Here is a 14,635-nt window from a genome sequence, read left to right on the forward strand (position 1 = left end):
CAGCCGTTCCTCATAGGGCAGGTGCTCCAGCCCTCTGATCATCTTCGTAGCCCTACACTGGACTCTCCCAAGTAGCTCCAAATAATAAATATTATAAATGTTATTTTGTAATAGCATTCCAGAAAAAGTGAAAAGCAGATGAGTATGCTGCTAGACCTTGTCTTTAATTCTTTCATATTTCTATTGCTCAAGGACTGAGATCCATTTTTTTAATCAAATGTATTTGACATTTTGTGTAACCTCTTGTAAAATACAAGGGATCATATACTTACCTAGATGGTAGCCAGATGTAAAATTTGCAGAAAAACCCTTCTTAGTTGAAGATTCATCTGTGAGGAACAGTACTGTCATCTGGTTCATTGTAGAGAAGACATCTGGCAATGGGTTTTGCCCTGTATAAACAGCTATTGCCCAGGAGAATATGAATACATTTTTTAGTTATTTAGTTTTTATATACTAGAAAGCATGGACCAAATCTCAACTCCAAATCTGACACCTCAGTACAGTAAAATAGTTTGTCTAAGAGATGATTATGTTTCTGTTYGTCTACACAGATTAGCTGCTGTATTGATTGAGCAGTCAATTTCCTTTGGATTGTACGGAAAGCTGAGCCCGTGGAAAAATTTGGGAAAGTGATGCCACATAATATAAATTTGCTCTTCCTAATTTCCAAGATGTATAAAGATGAAGAAATATAGAATAAAATTAGAGAGAATTAATTTATTAATTAGAGAGAATCAATTCTCTATTAGATCCATTATTTTTGTCCAGTTGTCTGATTCATCTTAGCACTCAGTGGTGTTACTTGCCCAAAAGCAAGGAATCTGCTCCTCTGCCATCTCTGACTTCAACTACATCATAAATATTTTCCAGATCAAAAAACTGAAAATGAAGCTGAATGTTTTTCCCCGTTTCAGCATTTAAATACCATATACCTAGAAAATAACAAAACACACACAAACAAAATACTTTCCAGCTGTTATGTTCATTTTCATGAATGTGCTATGTCATTTTCATTTTAAAGGATTTGGGGAAAAAAATCTCTGCTAAAGTATTCAAGATCACTCAAGAGGCTTAGAAATCTAAATCTTATCTTTATAAGTGCTGTCAAGATTCCAGATTCCATTGACTCTGGTTCACTAAACAACTTTTGAAAATTGGATTAGGCTCCTAAGTCATACATACATGCATTCATCACCATTAGCATTCATCACAACTGTGAATTTCCATAAAGTAACAAAACTAATTCTTTTGCCACTAGGAAAATGTAACAAATAATTTTGTTACTTAAGTCTTCTGCTATTTAATAATAAGATAGTTTAAAACAAAAATTAATCACAGAAGTCTTTCAAGTTATTCTTCTTTTTACAGAAGTATTTGCATCAGTTTAATCTACCCATTATTGAATTTAATATATGAAAGTATCCTTTATGGATATTACAGAAATCTTGTAAAGAAAGTAGAAAAAAAAGCTTTTTTCCCTCCTCTTCACAGAATGAAAACAATCTTTTCACCAGCAGAGAAACCAGAGAAAATCCTCCTCCCCCAAATATAATCTTTTGAAATGAGAGCTGTATCTCCAGTGGGACAGAAACAAAGAATTACAGCTCCTATGATTAGCATCCCAACACAATTCTCCAGTAAAAGGTGAAGTAATAAATAAATGAAAATTCATTAAGAAACAATGGCAAGGTTCTTTTACCTTGCTTCATCCATCATCAGCACATCGTGTAGAACCATGACACATTATAAATCTAATTTTCTTCTCACTTTTGCCAGATGTACCTTAATATAATTCAAGTAACATCAGTAAAATAATGCCATCTTTCTATTGGTATGGAAGGAAATATACAATACAGGGGAGGCTCACTTGCAAAATGCATACATACATTCTTTTATCTTAAAAAGATTTACTGTTGAATGGAAGAGGCGGTGAACTACTAATCTGCCAAATACAGTTAGGTGAAATAGGGACCTTCAGCATTTTCTCTGTTGCTGTATTGACACAAACATGTTTCACACAAGAGGCATGACGGAATTGGCTTGCCTGAACCCATTCCAAGGGATTGTGCTTGTCTTCATCATTTTTCAATCAATTGGCACATGATTCCTTAGCTTCTGCTAACTTGCCGTATAGACTTCAGTTAGAAGAGCTTGCTGTGTATAACATAGATCATTTTTGCTTGACAGCATCTGACTTGAGAAAGCATATTATAACCTCTATTTCTATCCAACTAAACTTTGCTGGACATTTAGAGAAGAGTGACTTACAAGAAGCTTGATTAGGGTAATTATTTGGAAAGTTTTCAGAGCTGAATGTATTGTTTGGCTCCCAGAGTTCAACTGGCCCTCCACAGTCAGCTGAAAAAGCAAACATATAAAAAAATAAAATWCATCTAACTGATTGCAAAAGCAAGGCCGTATATCATGTTTCAATCGATAATAAGGATACTACAGACTATAGTCTTAACAGTTATTTCCTCTAGTTGTATATATTTGGGAAAAGTAATCTTATGGACAGGATATTCAACTTCAAATTATCACTACAAGGGTTCAGTTACGGTGCCATTAACATACTGCCTAAACTTTAGGTTGAGAGAAGTCACTGCTCCCCTGAGGTCACAGGGCACTGCGGAAGCAAGGTATGCAAGAACTTCATTGTCCTTGTTAGAGTAACTAAGTCAGATCTGCTGATCCACGCAATCAATGCCTCAGTGTTACCTGCAGCTATAGCTAGATACTGCTGTCTGTGAAGCTTTAGTGCCTCTGAGCACAACTGCATTCGTGATGGTGTTATGAGAAKTCTTCTCCATGTAGCTAGTTGAAGGGCACAGCCTGTCCCTCATTTGGTGACTACTGGTATGTCAGCTACGCATATGAGAGAAAATGTGAAGAAAGTGTGTGTTAACTATATCATTTACTAGTACATTAACATGAAAGCAAGATATGAAATTAAGACAAGAAAATCCTCCTCCCCCAAATATAATCTATTTATGAACTAAGCATGTACACTTTTCTTATTATCTAATTGCTCTTCTTGCAGTTCTATCAGAGATATGCTTAAGTAGAAAGACCTTTTCCTCATCGAGCAAATAAACTCTAGAGCAACACCTAGTAGAGCTATAATATTAGCCAATAGAGTTTATCTGAAAGTTTAATGGTAGCCAAATTTTAGCTGAAAAATATCTTTAAAATTTCTAAAAATAACTGCTCAGGTGGACACTTCATCTATTGCAGTTAAGCTTTGGTAAGAAATAAATAGTTGTATCTTTTCTGATTTCTTAAACTTAGCTAGTGTATTATTACTTAATTATTGTTATTACTGCAACTAATGTTGCTTAACTCATCAATTAAACATAAAGCTTTCAAATTAAACTTTTATGTAAGGAGGTTCAAAACCTATTATAGTTCAAAACAAGTATGTCTATTAGTGTATCTACTATTTTGGTAGATATTAGCATAAGTATTACATTGGTAGAAAGGTGATAGTACTTCTTAGTCACATTTTGTGAAAACACTTTGAACTTTCCTAAGGAAAAATAGAATATGAGTTTCCAGAATATCTTTAGACTACTAAATYATGAAATGGAATTATAAGTTTTGGATTGGTTTGTATTGAGACGAGGRTACATTAAGGGACTCTGAAGAGATCTGCACAGGTATTAGGAGGTTAAGTTTAGCTCAKTTCGTTAGAGCATGGTGCTATTAATGCCAAGGTCGTGAGGTCAAKCCCCGTATGGGCCACTCRTTTGAGGGTTGGACTAGATGAYCTCCAGAGGTCCCTTCCARYCTTACCAATTCTATGATTTAGGCTTCTCCAAATACATCTGAAAGCAGTATGTGAAGGTGAGATGAAGCCCCTGGGACAATACAGTAACAAGGAGGTTACCAATGTTACGTGGTGTTAGTGAGCCAGGCAACACTAACTAGCACTCAGTGAYGGAGTTATGAAAGGGCCAGTGCTTTTAAATGTTTAAGACTTCTAAAATTATTTTCCAGTACATTTTTATATTAAACAGCTGGATGCTCTCTGCTGTGCTTTACCTAACAACATATATTAGTAATGGTCTAGATACATATGACTGTAAAAAATTGGCAGAAGCATTTATAGTACCTGCCTCTCTAGTTTACCCTATTGATGGCATAGCAAGGTACAAAAGCTTGTTTGCATGTTGAAACAGAGCATTAAAAGACTAGCCAAAAATAGGATTCATAACTTTCCTATTACGCAGTGTTTTTAGGTAAATGGGTCACAACCACAGTATAGCATATAAATGCATGATATTTAATTATTTTAAACACTCATACTGTTATTTTAACTTCATYAAGACCCTAAAACCTCTTTCAGTTAAACCCTTTAAACAGTGAAAGTAGCCATTTGCCTTTTCCTCAAAACGATCGCTCTAATAAAAAAATTACTTACGCTAAACATGGATATGTAATTTTATATATAAACACTAACAAAATTTAAAGTTATAGTTAAATACATTAGATTTTTTTCTTTAAACTGGTAGCTCTATTTCTTTTAAAGATTTTGCCTGCATATCATAGAACATTGTTCTAACAGCTTGGACAGAATACATTTGTTTTTACTCCAGTATTAGAAAAGATATTTCCACTGAAATATTCCACYGATGACAGCTTTGTAAAGCAAGTATAGGATTATTGCAGTCTGCAGTTTGTGGCAACTAATGAATTTACCTATCATTCCTTTTGTATTTTCAGATTAAGCTTTTGGAAAAGTAATGTGTAATGCATTTTCTGTTTGCACTGAATGCAACAGAGGAAAAATGCACCAGGTCAAATTCTGCCATTGACTACAGACTAGATCTTAACTTAAAAAGTTTCACTTTCTATTATTATTATTACTATAGCAATTTAAAAGGGCTATCAGAAATACCTGGGAGTCATCATCCATTTGTGATTCCAAAAGGTCTGAGAGGCATTACTTCAAGACATAGATCTGAAGTTATCTGATCTCATCTTTTTGCAAAACTGAACTCAAAATCACAATCATTTGTAGAGATTTGTGGGTTATAAGAGGAATAATCAGGCAATGAGAAAGGAATTATTTTGCATTTCAATCAAAATACCAGATCCTTTTTACTTTTTTACTTTTTTNTAAGCTATTATGGGCTAGTTACTGTATGGCATGCATTCATGACAATCATTCATGGAATACTCTGAGAGAGACTAAGATAAGGTATATTTAGACTGAACTGCTAGATTTCTGGTTTGGGAAATTTTCCTTGCCTGATATTTAAAAGCAAATATTATACATATGTGTATGCACATATGCACACTGTCACATACTTTGTGATATTCCCTTTAAATATGCAGTAGTGGAAGACAGTTTATATCTGAAATATATCAGATCCATTTTCAAAATTTTACTGCATATTGAGGAATGTCAGCTTTACCATCAGAGAGAAATTTGGTGTTTTCTCACTTCAGTTTCTCTCAGTTACTTCTTTCAAAAATAAACTCTACTTTTCTATTCCCTCCAGGAAACAGAATGTAAGGCAAAAGAAACCTACCCCATTTTTAATATATATTTTTAAATGAAAAAAAAATAATTTTGTCAACTTTCAGACTTTGACTAAAAATTATCTCCTGTTACGGCTTAAATTTTGCTTTTAGGTAAGTCTGTCAGAGTTACATACGAAGAACTTCTTGCTTAAGGCCTGTATAATAGCCTGGCTTTCTGGGGCTACCAACGGAATCCCACTGTCAGGAAGCTCCACTAAATACAGGAAAGATTTGAACTTTCTCATGACAGCCATCTTGTAGAGCTTTCTATCTGACCAAATCAGTCCTGGCAAGAAACAGTGAAATGAAATGAACTTTGTATTCTGAAATGAAAAGAAATTGTAATAATGATACTTTGGCTAACCAGCATATGATGTTTCAACTGTATGTCTTAGAATGACAACTACATTCTGTAAATACCAATAACAACAAATAAAGATAATTTTGGCATTTTTTCTGGAATATTATATGTGTTTCTGGAATATTATATGCTCTTTCATGGAGCATAATGGGGGAGTTTTTCAACACTGCAGAATAGGACATCATTTACCTTATATGGGCAAAATGATACGTCTTCTTCATTAAAAAAATTCCTTTGTGCTTTATCCAAAACCTTAGTTTATACAGATACATACATCTTAAGGGTGGAACCTACACTGTAGTTTTCGCATTGTTTTGTGTCAAAAGACAGCTTATAAATGGGTATGAAGATGAAAGCAATACTTTTCGATGAAAACGTAGGCTGACAGTCTAGTGCAAAAGAAAATCAGAACTAACCCCCTATTCCCACCATCCTGCAGAAAATCTCTGACTTTTCTTTCAGCTTCTGTGGCACTGTGAATGATGCCAGGACCTCTTAGCGCAGCTCTAAGCCTAGTAAAGGAAATTGGCTCAGCTCAAATTCTTTCATCGCTTGTTTATAATCACAACATTTGTAAATTTGCACCAGGTCCATCAAAGTCATGCCATACATCTTTGAAGATGATTGATAACATTCACATTTTTCAGCAGATTGCAGACATATACTTAGCGTGCCTCTACAATARGAGAATGCAAACAGCTAGGTTTTCCCCAGTGACAGCTTTTGTGTCACACTGAAGGACAGAAGGGACCTCTCTARTCTCTTTCATGTGGAGCCATATACCACATGACCACTTCATTTTTTTTTGAATGTTCAGACTTTATTACCACATTTTGGGCAGAGATCTRTGGTTTGAATGACATTTCTTTGGCGCTTTTACAGCAGCACACAGCCATTACCCAGTAAAGACATTTTTTACCTCTACTCAGTTGAATGATAACTTGTGAAGCAGATTTGTCTACAGCATCTGAAAGAATCCTAGAGATGGCAGGCAGCACCTCACTACTATTTTACATTAATGAAGATTGTAATCAGTTTTCAAAATTCATTTTGGCAAATTATCACCGAAATTAATTTCAGTGTTATCGAACCTTAATTTTGATGACAGAGACATTTTGTTGGAGCTCATGATGGAGCTTTACTGTTGTATTTAGAAGATTCTGTTTTCTTGCCTGTCTTAATGCATTAGATTTAAATGTGACGATAGAATGACAGTACTAGTACACAGTGTTTCAACATGAGTACATTGCAAATAGTCTTATTATTTTAATCTTAGACCACTGTTTTTACTACGTGGGGTCAAGAGAGCAACTAGTTGTGCTTTGTAAATGACAATAAATCTAATAGGAAGCAGTACTAGAACATACTCAAACCATCTGCTTAAAGGTCTTTTATAGAATGCTTTTTTTTCCCAAAAAGTTTTTGCCTTTTTGACAATAAATTACAAAACCCTATGAAATATTTTAACAGATTTTCCACAAGTTCTATTCATATTTGTACCATTTTTTTTTCTTYCAGAGTGAGTGGACCTGGTTAACATCAGATGTAATCTCTCTTCATTGTTTTATAGATATGTTCCAGATACATAATTATGGCTACATGTATTTCTTCATAATTTTTCTGAGAGAGAACTAGTTCTAAGAAATCTGAATGTTTTGAGAAAGTTTAAATATCTGTGTCTTCCTCTAAAATAAAATACTCTGGAATGTGATGGGTTGGAGGGGGCCATGCAGTAAGTTAGGGGAAAAATATACACACTATAGGTGGAGACGGAATTGCTCATATTTAATTAACCTTTATTTGACTTGGTGAAGATGGCAAAAATGCACAAAGAAACAAAAAAAATCCCTTCCTGCATTTCCCACTGGACATAAGGTTCAGAAGGTGTGCTTAAGAGATAGTGAGAAATTGTGAGGCTCCACCCGGCAGGAAAAAAGTCCTTCTATTATTTCTAAAGTGAACAGCTAATTATCACTCCTGCATTACCACAGGGAGAAGAGTTAGCAGAAGAATAATTGCAAAAATTAGGCTTTGGTTTTGAATCTTTTCATAATCAATGCAAAAATTAAAACTTCTTACTAGCAGACAGAGTCTTTGGATTGTTCCTTTTCCTTCATTCACTTCCTCCCAAATCATATGAACTGCCAACTCTCTTCCTTTCTGCTTTCCTATTCAGATTTTTTTGAGGGAAATATATATATATWTTAGTAATTTTAGTATAACCAAATACAAGAGGAACAACATAGCCAAATGCATATTGGAAAGAATTTATTTGTTGTGAGTCTTGTTCCAGATGATATCTCCATTTTGATTATTAGACACTCACATAGACTGTGCTCCATTGTTAAACCAGTCTAGCACTATTACAGATTTATTCCCATAAACATAGGACTTTTGGTTCTGTTGAAGTCCATGTATGTGCATGTGTTCTTAGAGCTTGGAAAATTTTTACTGTTGAGATATTGGTACAGTCATATTATGTGACATTGCTCATTCACTTATTCCCCTGCTACATTGCTTATTATTTCAAATATAAAGGTAGTAATTCTCTTTCTGTTTTTAATTCCCTCTCCTTCACTGGCTTTCTGGAGGCTTCACTAATGAGATAAATTCTGAATTCTTCAGTTATCCTTAATTCTTCAAATCTGAGAAGCTAATGTACTGATAARTTAAGCTATGAATCTACTAGTTCCATTGATATCAATGGAACCATGGTAAAGGACCCCTCACATAAGATCTTAAAGAGAATTTCATAATGCTGTAGAGAGAACCTTATTAAGATGAGGAGAGTTTTTGCAAATCCTGAGTTACTCAAATACAATTACACTATCAATCAGAAATGGTAATAGATTGTAATTTAATGATTACTTACTGGGAAGTGAAGGCATTGTAGGAGAAGCTGGAATCACAGTTGGCTCTAGATAAACACTTTCATTACACTTTCCCGTTGTCAGGCCAATATCATCCAAGGCAATATCACTTTGACCAGGCCTTTTAAAGGCATCAAAAATAATCTAAAGTTCATTAAAAAAAAAATCAGAATTTTGTAACTTAATGAAATATTTTTCATCTTCATAAATGACTAAAGTTAAAACTATTCAATTTTATTTTTTATATAGAAATACATATCATCTTTAATGCACAACATTCTGTATTACTATCATCAGTCTAAACTTTCTCCTCAGTTAATGACAGCTCCATGAATAACTGCAATTAATCTAATTTACCTATAGTTTTTCTGCTTTTGTGCTTTAACATCCATATATTTAAAGCAATCCCACTACCAGGGAAATTACGATAGTGAAACACACAGCTAAATATAATATTCTTCCTGAGATCGTATAACGTACCTAGAAACATAACAACATAACATTCCCAGAAATCTAACATAACCAGGTCATAGATGCATTTATTTCCTCAGATGGTAAATGCCTCTTTCTGGCAGTACTTTTGTATGGACAAAAATCACTATAACACAACAAACCATTCCAAATACCTATAAAAGGAACTTGTTTTCAGTATAGAATTGCTGAAGGAATGTCTCTTTAAGTATCATACAGAATAATTTCTTTGGTTTACAGATAATTCAGGTCAGCTGGAACAAACTTCCAGAGAGCTCTTCTGTAATTAATTAATGCAAATATCGTTTCAGAATCTAAAGTTCCAATTTAAGTCTTGGCATGGCTAAATGCTTCGTACTTCATTCACTTCATTCTTTCACTTCTTTCATGTCATTCAAGATTTTCAGATCTCAGCAGATTTTAATAGGCTTTGAACACTCTTTTCTACTGTGGAAAGCTCTCCTCAGTGACAACATTGATGGTCTGGTGACATCATTAAGGTTTTCTATTTATTATAATGGACAACAATAACACTTTAAATCCAAGGAGGAAAAAAAAAAATCCAAATGGAGATCCCAGTGGTCCACATACTCCTATGTATTTGATAGCATGCATTAGTAAGCAATACTAGATATTGTCTTTGGAGCTGTGATCATTGGGTTCATTTGGCAGAAAACCCTGATATTGACAGAGCTAAAAAAAGAAGAAAAAAAAAGACAAATAGTTTAACAAACCTTAAATTCAGATGAGTCATTTAAAGTTACTTGTCCATAATTCCAGTTGTTTCCATAGTTTCCTTCTTTCTGGAAAACTATCTCTTCCATACCATGTTTATTACTTATGCTAATGCTCAAACGGTAAACATTAGCACCATACATGTGATACCTACAGGGGTAACAGTAATATTTTATTTTATTAGATCAAAGTAAAATTCCTCAAATTTCAGGAAGAAATATCATGTTTTGAATTTTAGAAAAAAAAATATATATATAAAATTAGGACTAATTTGTGCTGACCATAAAAACAAAATGAATCATATTTTTAGATTTTTACTTAGTAATCTGCTATATTTTTGGTAGAGCTCTAGTTAAGCTTCATGGCCAAAACATTTCAGAGATTTTTAATATAGTTTCTCTGTAGAAATGCACAATGGATGGAAGGTGAAAACAGCTACATTAAAACTAACTGCAAGACTCAAACCTATAATGGAGTCAGGGTATCAGGCTTGCAGTCTCAGGCTGGTCATAGAAATCCAAACAGAAGGAGGCATATATTCCTGGTACACAAACTTTGATTAATAATACATTTGAAAGAAAGTTATTTGGTTTTAGTCTTAAAAAAAAAAAAATATGCTTAGGAATTATTTAATCTATAGATGTTAGATAACATACCAAAAGCTTAGACAAGATGGATTTGAAGAGACCAAAGGCAAACTCACAATCCGGACTTTCAATTCTCTGAATAATCCAAATTCCATGGGTGTTGAAACATAAAATCCTGTAAAATAATTAGCATGCTTTAATGGACATAGAATAATTGTTTTTGTTTTTTTGATATTTTGTTTTTCTTTTTTGCTGAGAACAAGTGCTTGTGTTTAAAAGTAGTAGAAAATGGAAAAGCATAGACAGAGACGAATGATTTGGAAGATTCCTGACACAATAAAAGTGAATGATTATCCAAAGTTATGTTTATCAGTCAATATCATATTAAAATAACCTTTTAGGCTTGCAGGACATTCCTCAGAACTAGACATGAAATTGGAAACTAGCCTTCTTGAAATCAGTGAGAGATAGGTCTTTTATTCAGCAAAGTTAAGAATTCACTTGAGTTATTTTTACTTATTTAGTAAAAATATATTCTTGCTTGACAATTGCTCATGGTTTTGCAGAAAGATTTCCTGACATTTTATACTTTTTATCCATATAATAATGGGAAATGCAGGGTGCGGATGGGAGGAGAGAGGAAGAGAATGCCTTAGTGAATATTTACAGCAATGGAAAGCAACATCAACATGAAAAATAATCATTTGGGGAATCTGTTTGTCAGCCATTTTTTGAATCAATTCCTTGCAGATTTAAATCTGGACCTCCTCTGCCACATGGAAATGTAATGCAAGACCAGAGTACAGAAGCACTGTGGTTTGTCACAAGAAAAGCAAAATTAGATACAGATTTAAAAGTCCCAAAATGAAGTTATTGCTTTATTGAAATCATAGCTGTAATTTTACATTTTATATTATCTAGCTACATATTATTTTTATACGTATGTATGAAAATATACATACAAAAGATTTAAAATAAATTACAATTTATAAATCTATATAACATACATAGCATATTTGCATAGTATTATATTGCATTATTCTTTTAGCTGTAATCCTAGGTTATCTAGCTTTCTGCATGTGAGAAGTTCAAATACATGAAACATTAGATGGAAATCTGAATCAGGTCTTTCATTTCTTCTTTTGACTTAGAGAAGCATGAATTAAAAATGGTATTTACCTTTGAGAAAATGAGCATGGCATTCTTATTTAGAAAAGGTCTTCATACATCCAAGGAGATACAGTTTTCTGTTTCATTAATTCTCTGAGCATTCAGAATCAATTTGAGAAATCTTGTCTAGTAAAGAAAGTGGTTTTCTTTTGCACTTTTTCTGTTAGAATAAATTATTATACAGCCTGTACCATTTTCGCATGAAGCATAACACTGTATAGTACAGTCAGATGTGGAGAAAATGAACTGAGTTTTAATGCTTAATTTGAACAAAAGATAAATTTTTTCAAGTGGAGGTCTGAAGTATTATACTGCTTTGGTTTTGAGGCTTGTTGACTATGTATTAAATCTCTCTTGATTTCCAATAGTAGAGAAATAAATTACACTGCCTCACAGAAGCAATTTAATATCTACATAATAATGATGCCAGCTCATATGTTTACATCAAATGGAGGTAGTAGAAATATGAATATTCAGAATAGCAGCAACATTGTATATAGCACTGTCAGCTTAGATCTAGCAGTGAGACAAAGCATCTGCAGCTTAACTGGAGCACCTGCCCCATGAGGAACGGCTGCGAGAGCTGGGCCTCTTCAGCCTGGGGAAGRGAAGCCTGAGGGGGGATCTTATCAATGTGTACAAGTACCTGAAGGGAGGGTGTCAAGGGGACGGGGACAAACTCTTTTCAGTTGTCCCGTGTGACAGGACAAGAGGCAATGGGCAGAAATTGAAGCACGGGAAGTTCTGCCTGACCGTGATGGGGAATTTCTTCCCTGTGAGAGTGACAGAGCACTGGAAGATGTTGCCCAGAGAGGTTGTGCAGTCTCCTTCTCTGGAGATCTTCAAGGCCCACCTGGATGCAACCCTGTCTAACATGCTCTAGGTGACCCTGCTTGAGCAGGGAGGTTGGACTAGATGATCTCCGGAGGTCCCTTCCAACCTTACTGATTCTGTGAAAGACAGTCTAGAATAAATTTTCAAGACAGATAGAAACCAGCTGAGTTTTTTATTAAACAAATTTCATGTTCTTTCAGCTGATTTGTGTTCTAGGAGTTGAGYGTGAAGGTAAGTGTTCTGAAGTGTTCTGTTTTGGAAATGCGCATTTACGCAGAGAGAGGTGAATAATTCACATCACATAATACATTGAATAATACTTTTCCTGTAAGTAAGATCTACCAGAATAATTTGCATTTTTTTCCAGCTATTTAATTGCCACTGAATAATTTTTGGGTAAGTCTTGCACAGAATACAGATYGTCATTGTAAAATTCAAAGTATGTTAACTAGTTTTAGTTGGACTGATAGCTCAGAAAGAGATACTTTTGTTTTCCTATTGAATCAGAAACAAATTTTTAGAATTAAATTCCAGGATGAGCATTCATGGTACATATTCCAAATGTTATTCTTATCATTATTGTCTCTTCAATTAAAACTCACAATTTATGTGATCACTCTTCTAATTAAGCTGTTATGCTACAGCAGTTGCTGTAGTGTTTGTGTGTTGTGCATACGTGTATTGAAAATTATTTTTCATAGTGTGCAATTGTAAATGTGGACACAGGTGCCTTATGCACCATACAGGTCAAATTTATGTTAAATCAGAATTATTCTGTGTTAACCATGAGATTGTCATGAGCAGGTACAGATGAAATTTGAGTAACCTCCCTAAATTTTTTTTTTCTTAAGATAAACATACATTTATTTGACCTACAACACTATTGCATAATAGAAAGATATTTCTCAGATAAGGCTCTTCAGCATCTTAATAGTACTGAAACACTTCAGTAGCTCGCACTTTATCACTTAGTATGTTCCCTTAGTTCTACTTATAATTTCAGTATATTTAAATAAGATGGCACTGAGTTGCAAAAAGCTTTTTGTCTGGGAACCATAATTCAAGATCTGATTCAAAATCACATCGCTTTATGGTAGAAAAAATTATATCCTGAAAGTATCACTATGAAGAATCTGTCACATAGTGACATAACATAAGTTAAAGAAAGCTTCTAGTTTAATCTACAAGGAATTTGTATTTGACCTTACCTGATATGTTGCCAAATGTATGATCGAAATCAGGACCAGTCATTAAGGGAAAAGTAGGGCCCTGAATTCTCTCCCAGTCTGAATCATCATCTAAATCTTGACTCCAATAACAAAAGCCATTTTCAAAAGTGCAGTTGACTTTCTCATCATCTGTGAATAAAAGCTTCCAGTAAATAAGAATGACAGAGACATTAAGTATTTGTTTGGAATTATGTAATAACGCACAACAAGCAAGCGTTTGAAAACTGCAGCCCACAATGACTTATAATTTGCTCTTTTAAGTAGCAGTATTACTCAAATCAGTGTAATTTGTACTTGCCAGGCAATGCACAATCACCAACGGTGTGGTAGCACCAGCAGGGCTAGCCCTATCTGTACTTGCACTTATTAATCAACCTTAAGTCTTTGCTGGCTGGTGGGGGGAATGAGAGAAGGCCCCTTCCACAGCTAACACTTAACAGCTAACTCCTCTCTTTTCCCCTTTTCTTAGCCAAGGTCTGGGCTGCTTCAGGTGAAAGGACTTCCTCCTCACAGCTACCACCTGAATGCTCAGCAGCAAAATKATATGCTCCATTCACAAGCAATGCSCTTGTCCTTTGCCTTTACCACTTCTCTTCAATCTTATTTGCTGTGGCATACTCATCACTTTCCTGCCTGTAATATCTTCTCAGTCTTTTTTTTCATAGTGCCTTGAAATGCAGTCAGCCCACAGCAAGGGCTTCCACAAGACAAGAATCTGCTGGCTGCTCCTGCAGCATATCCTTTCCTAGTCACATCACCCATTAAAATTTAGTGGCCTATATTTAGCTTCCACTTGCCCAATCTTCATCTAAATCTTTCCCAGCGAGCTGAGAATACCAAAGCATGTTG

The 14,635-nt window shown here is 34.4% G+C and overlaps 1 protein-coding gene across 1 annotated transcript in view; it reads right to left on the minus strand.

Moving 5' to 3' along the window:
• Positions 1-14,635, minus strand: part of TMPRSS15 (transmembrane serine protease 15) — a 56,558-nt gene that overhangs the window by 17,172 nt on the left and 24,751 nt on the right. Inside the window, exons 13-19 of the mRNA XM_085318882.1 lie at positions 13,766-13,915; positions 10,623-10,728; positions 9,966-10,116; positions 8,763-8,904; positions 2,272-2,361; positions 810-935; positions 273-404 (exon numbers count right to left, since the gene is read on the minus strand). Of these exons, the coding sequence (XP_085175008.1) occupies positions 273-404; positions 810-935; positions 2,272-2,361; positions 8,763-8,904; positions 9,966-10,116; positions 10,623-10,728; positions 13,766-13,915 (897 nt within the window). The remainder of the gene's footprint in view (positions 1-272; positions 405-809; positions 936-2,271; positions 2,362-8,762; positions 8,905-9,965; positions 10,117-10,622; positions 10,729-13,765; positions 13,916-14,635) is intronic.

Source organism: Rhea americana, unplaced genomic scaffold (genome assembly GCF_003343005.1).
Source record: "Rhea americana isolate MKP2758 unplaced genomic scaffold, rheAme1 scaffold_56, whole genome shotgun sequence".
NCBI classification, from domain to species: domain Eukaryota; kingdom Metazoa; phylum Chordata; class Aves; order Rheiformes; family Rheidae; genus Rhea; species Rhea americana.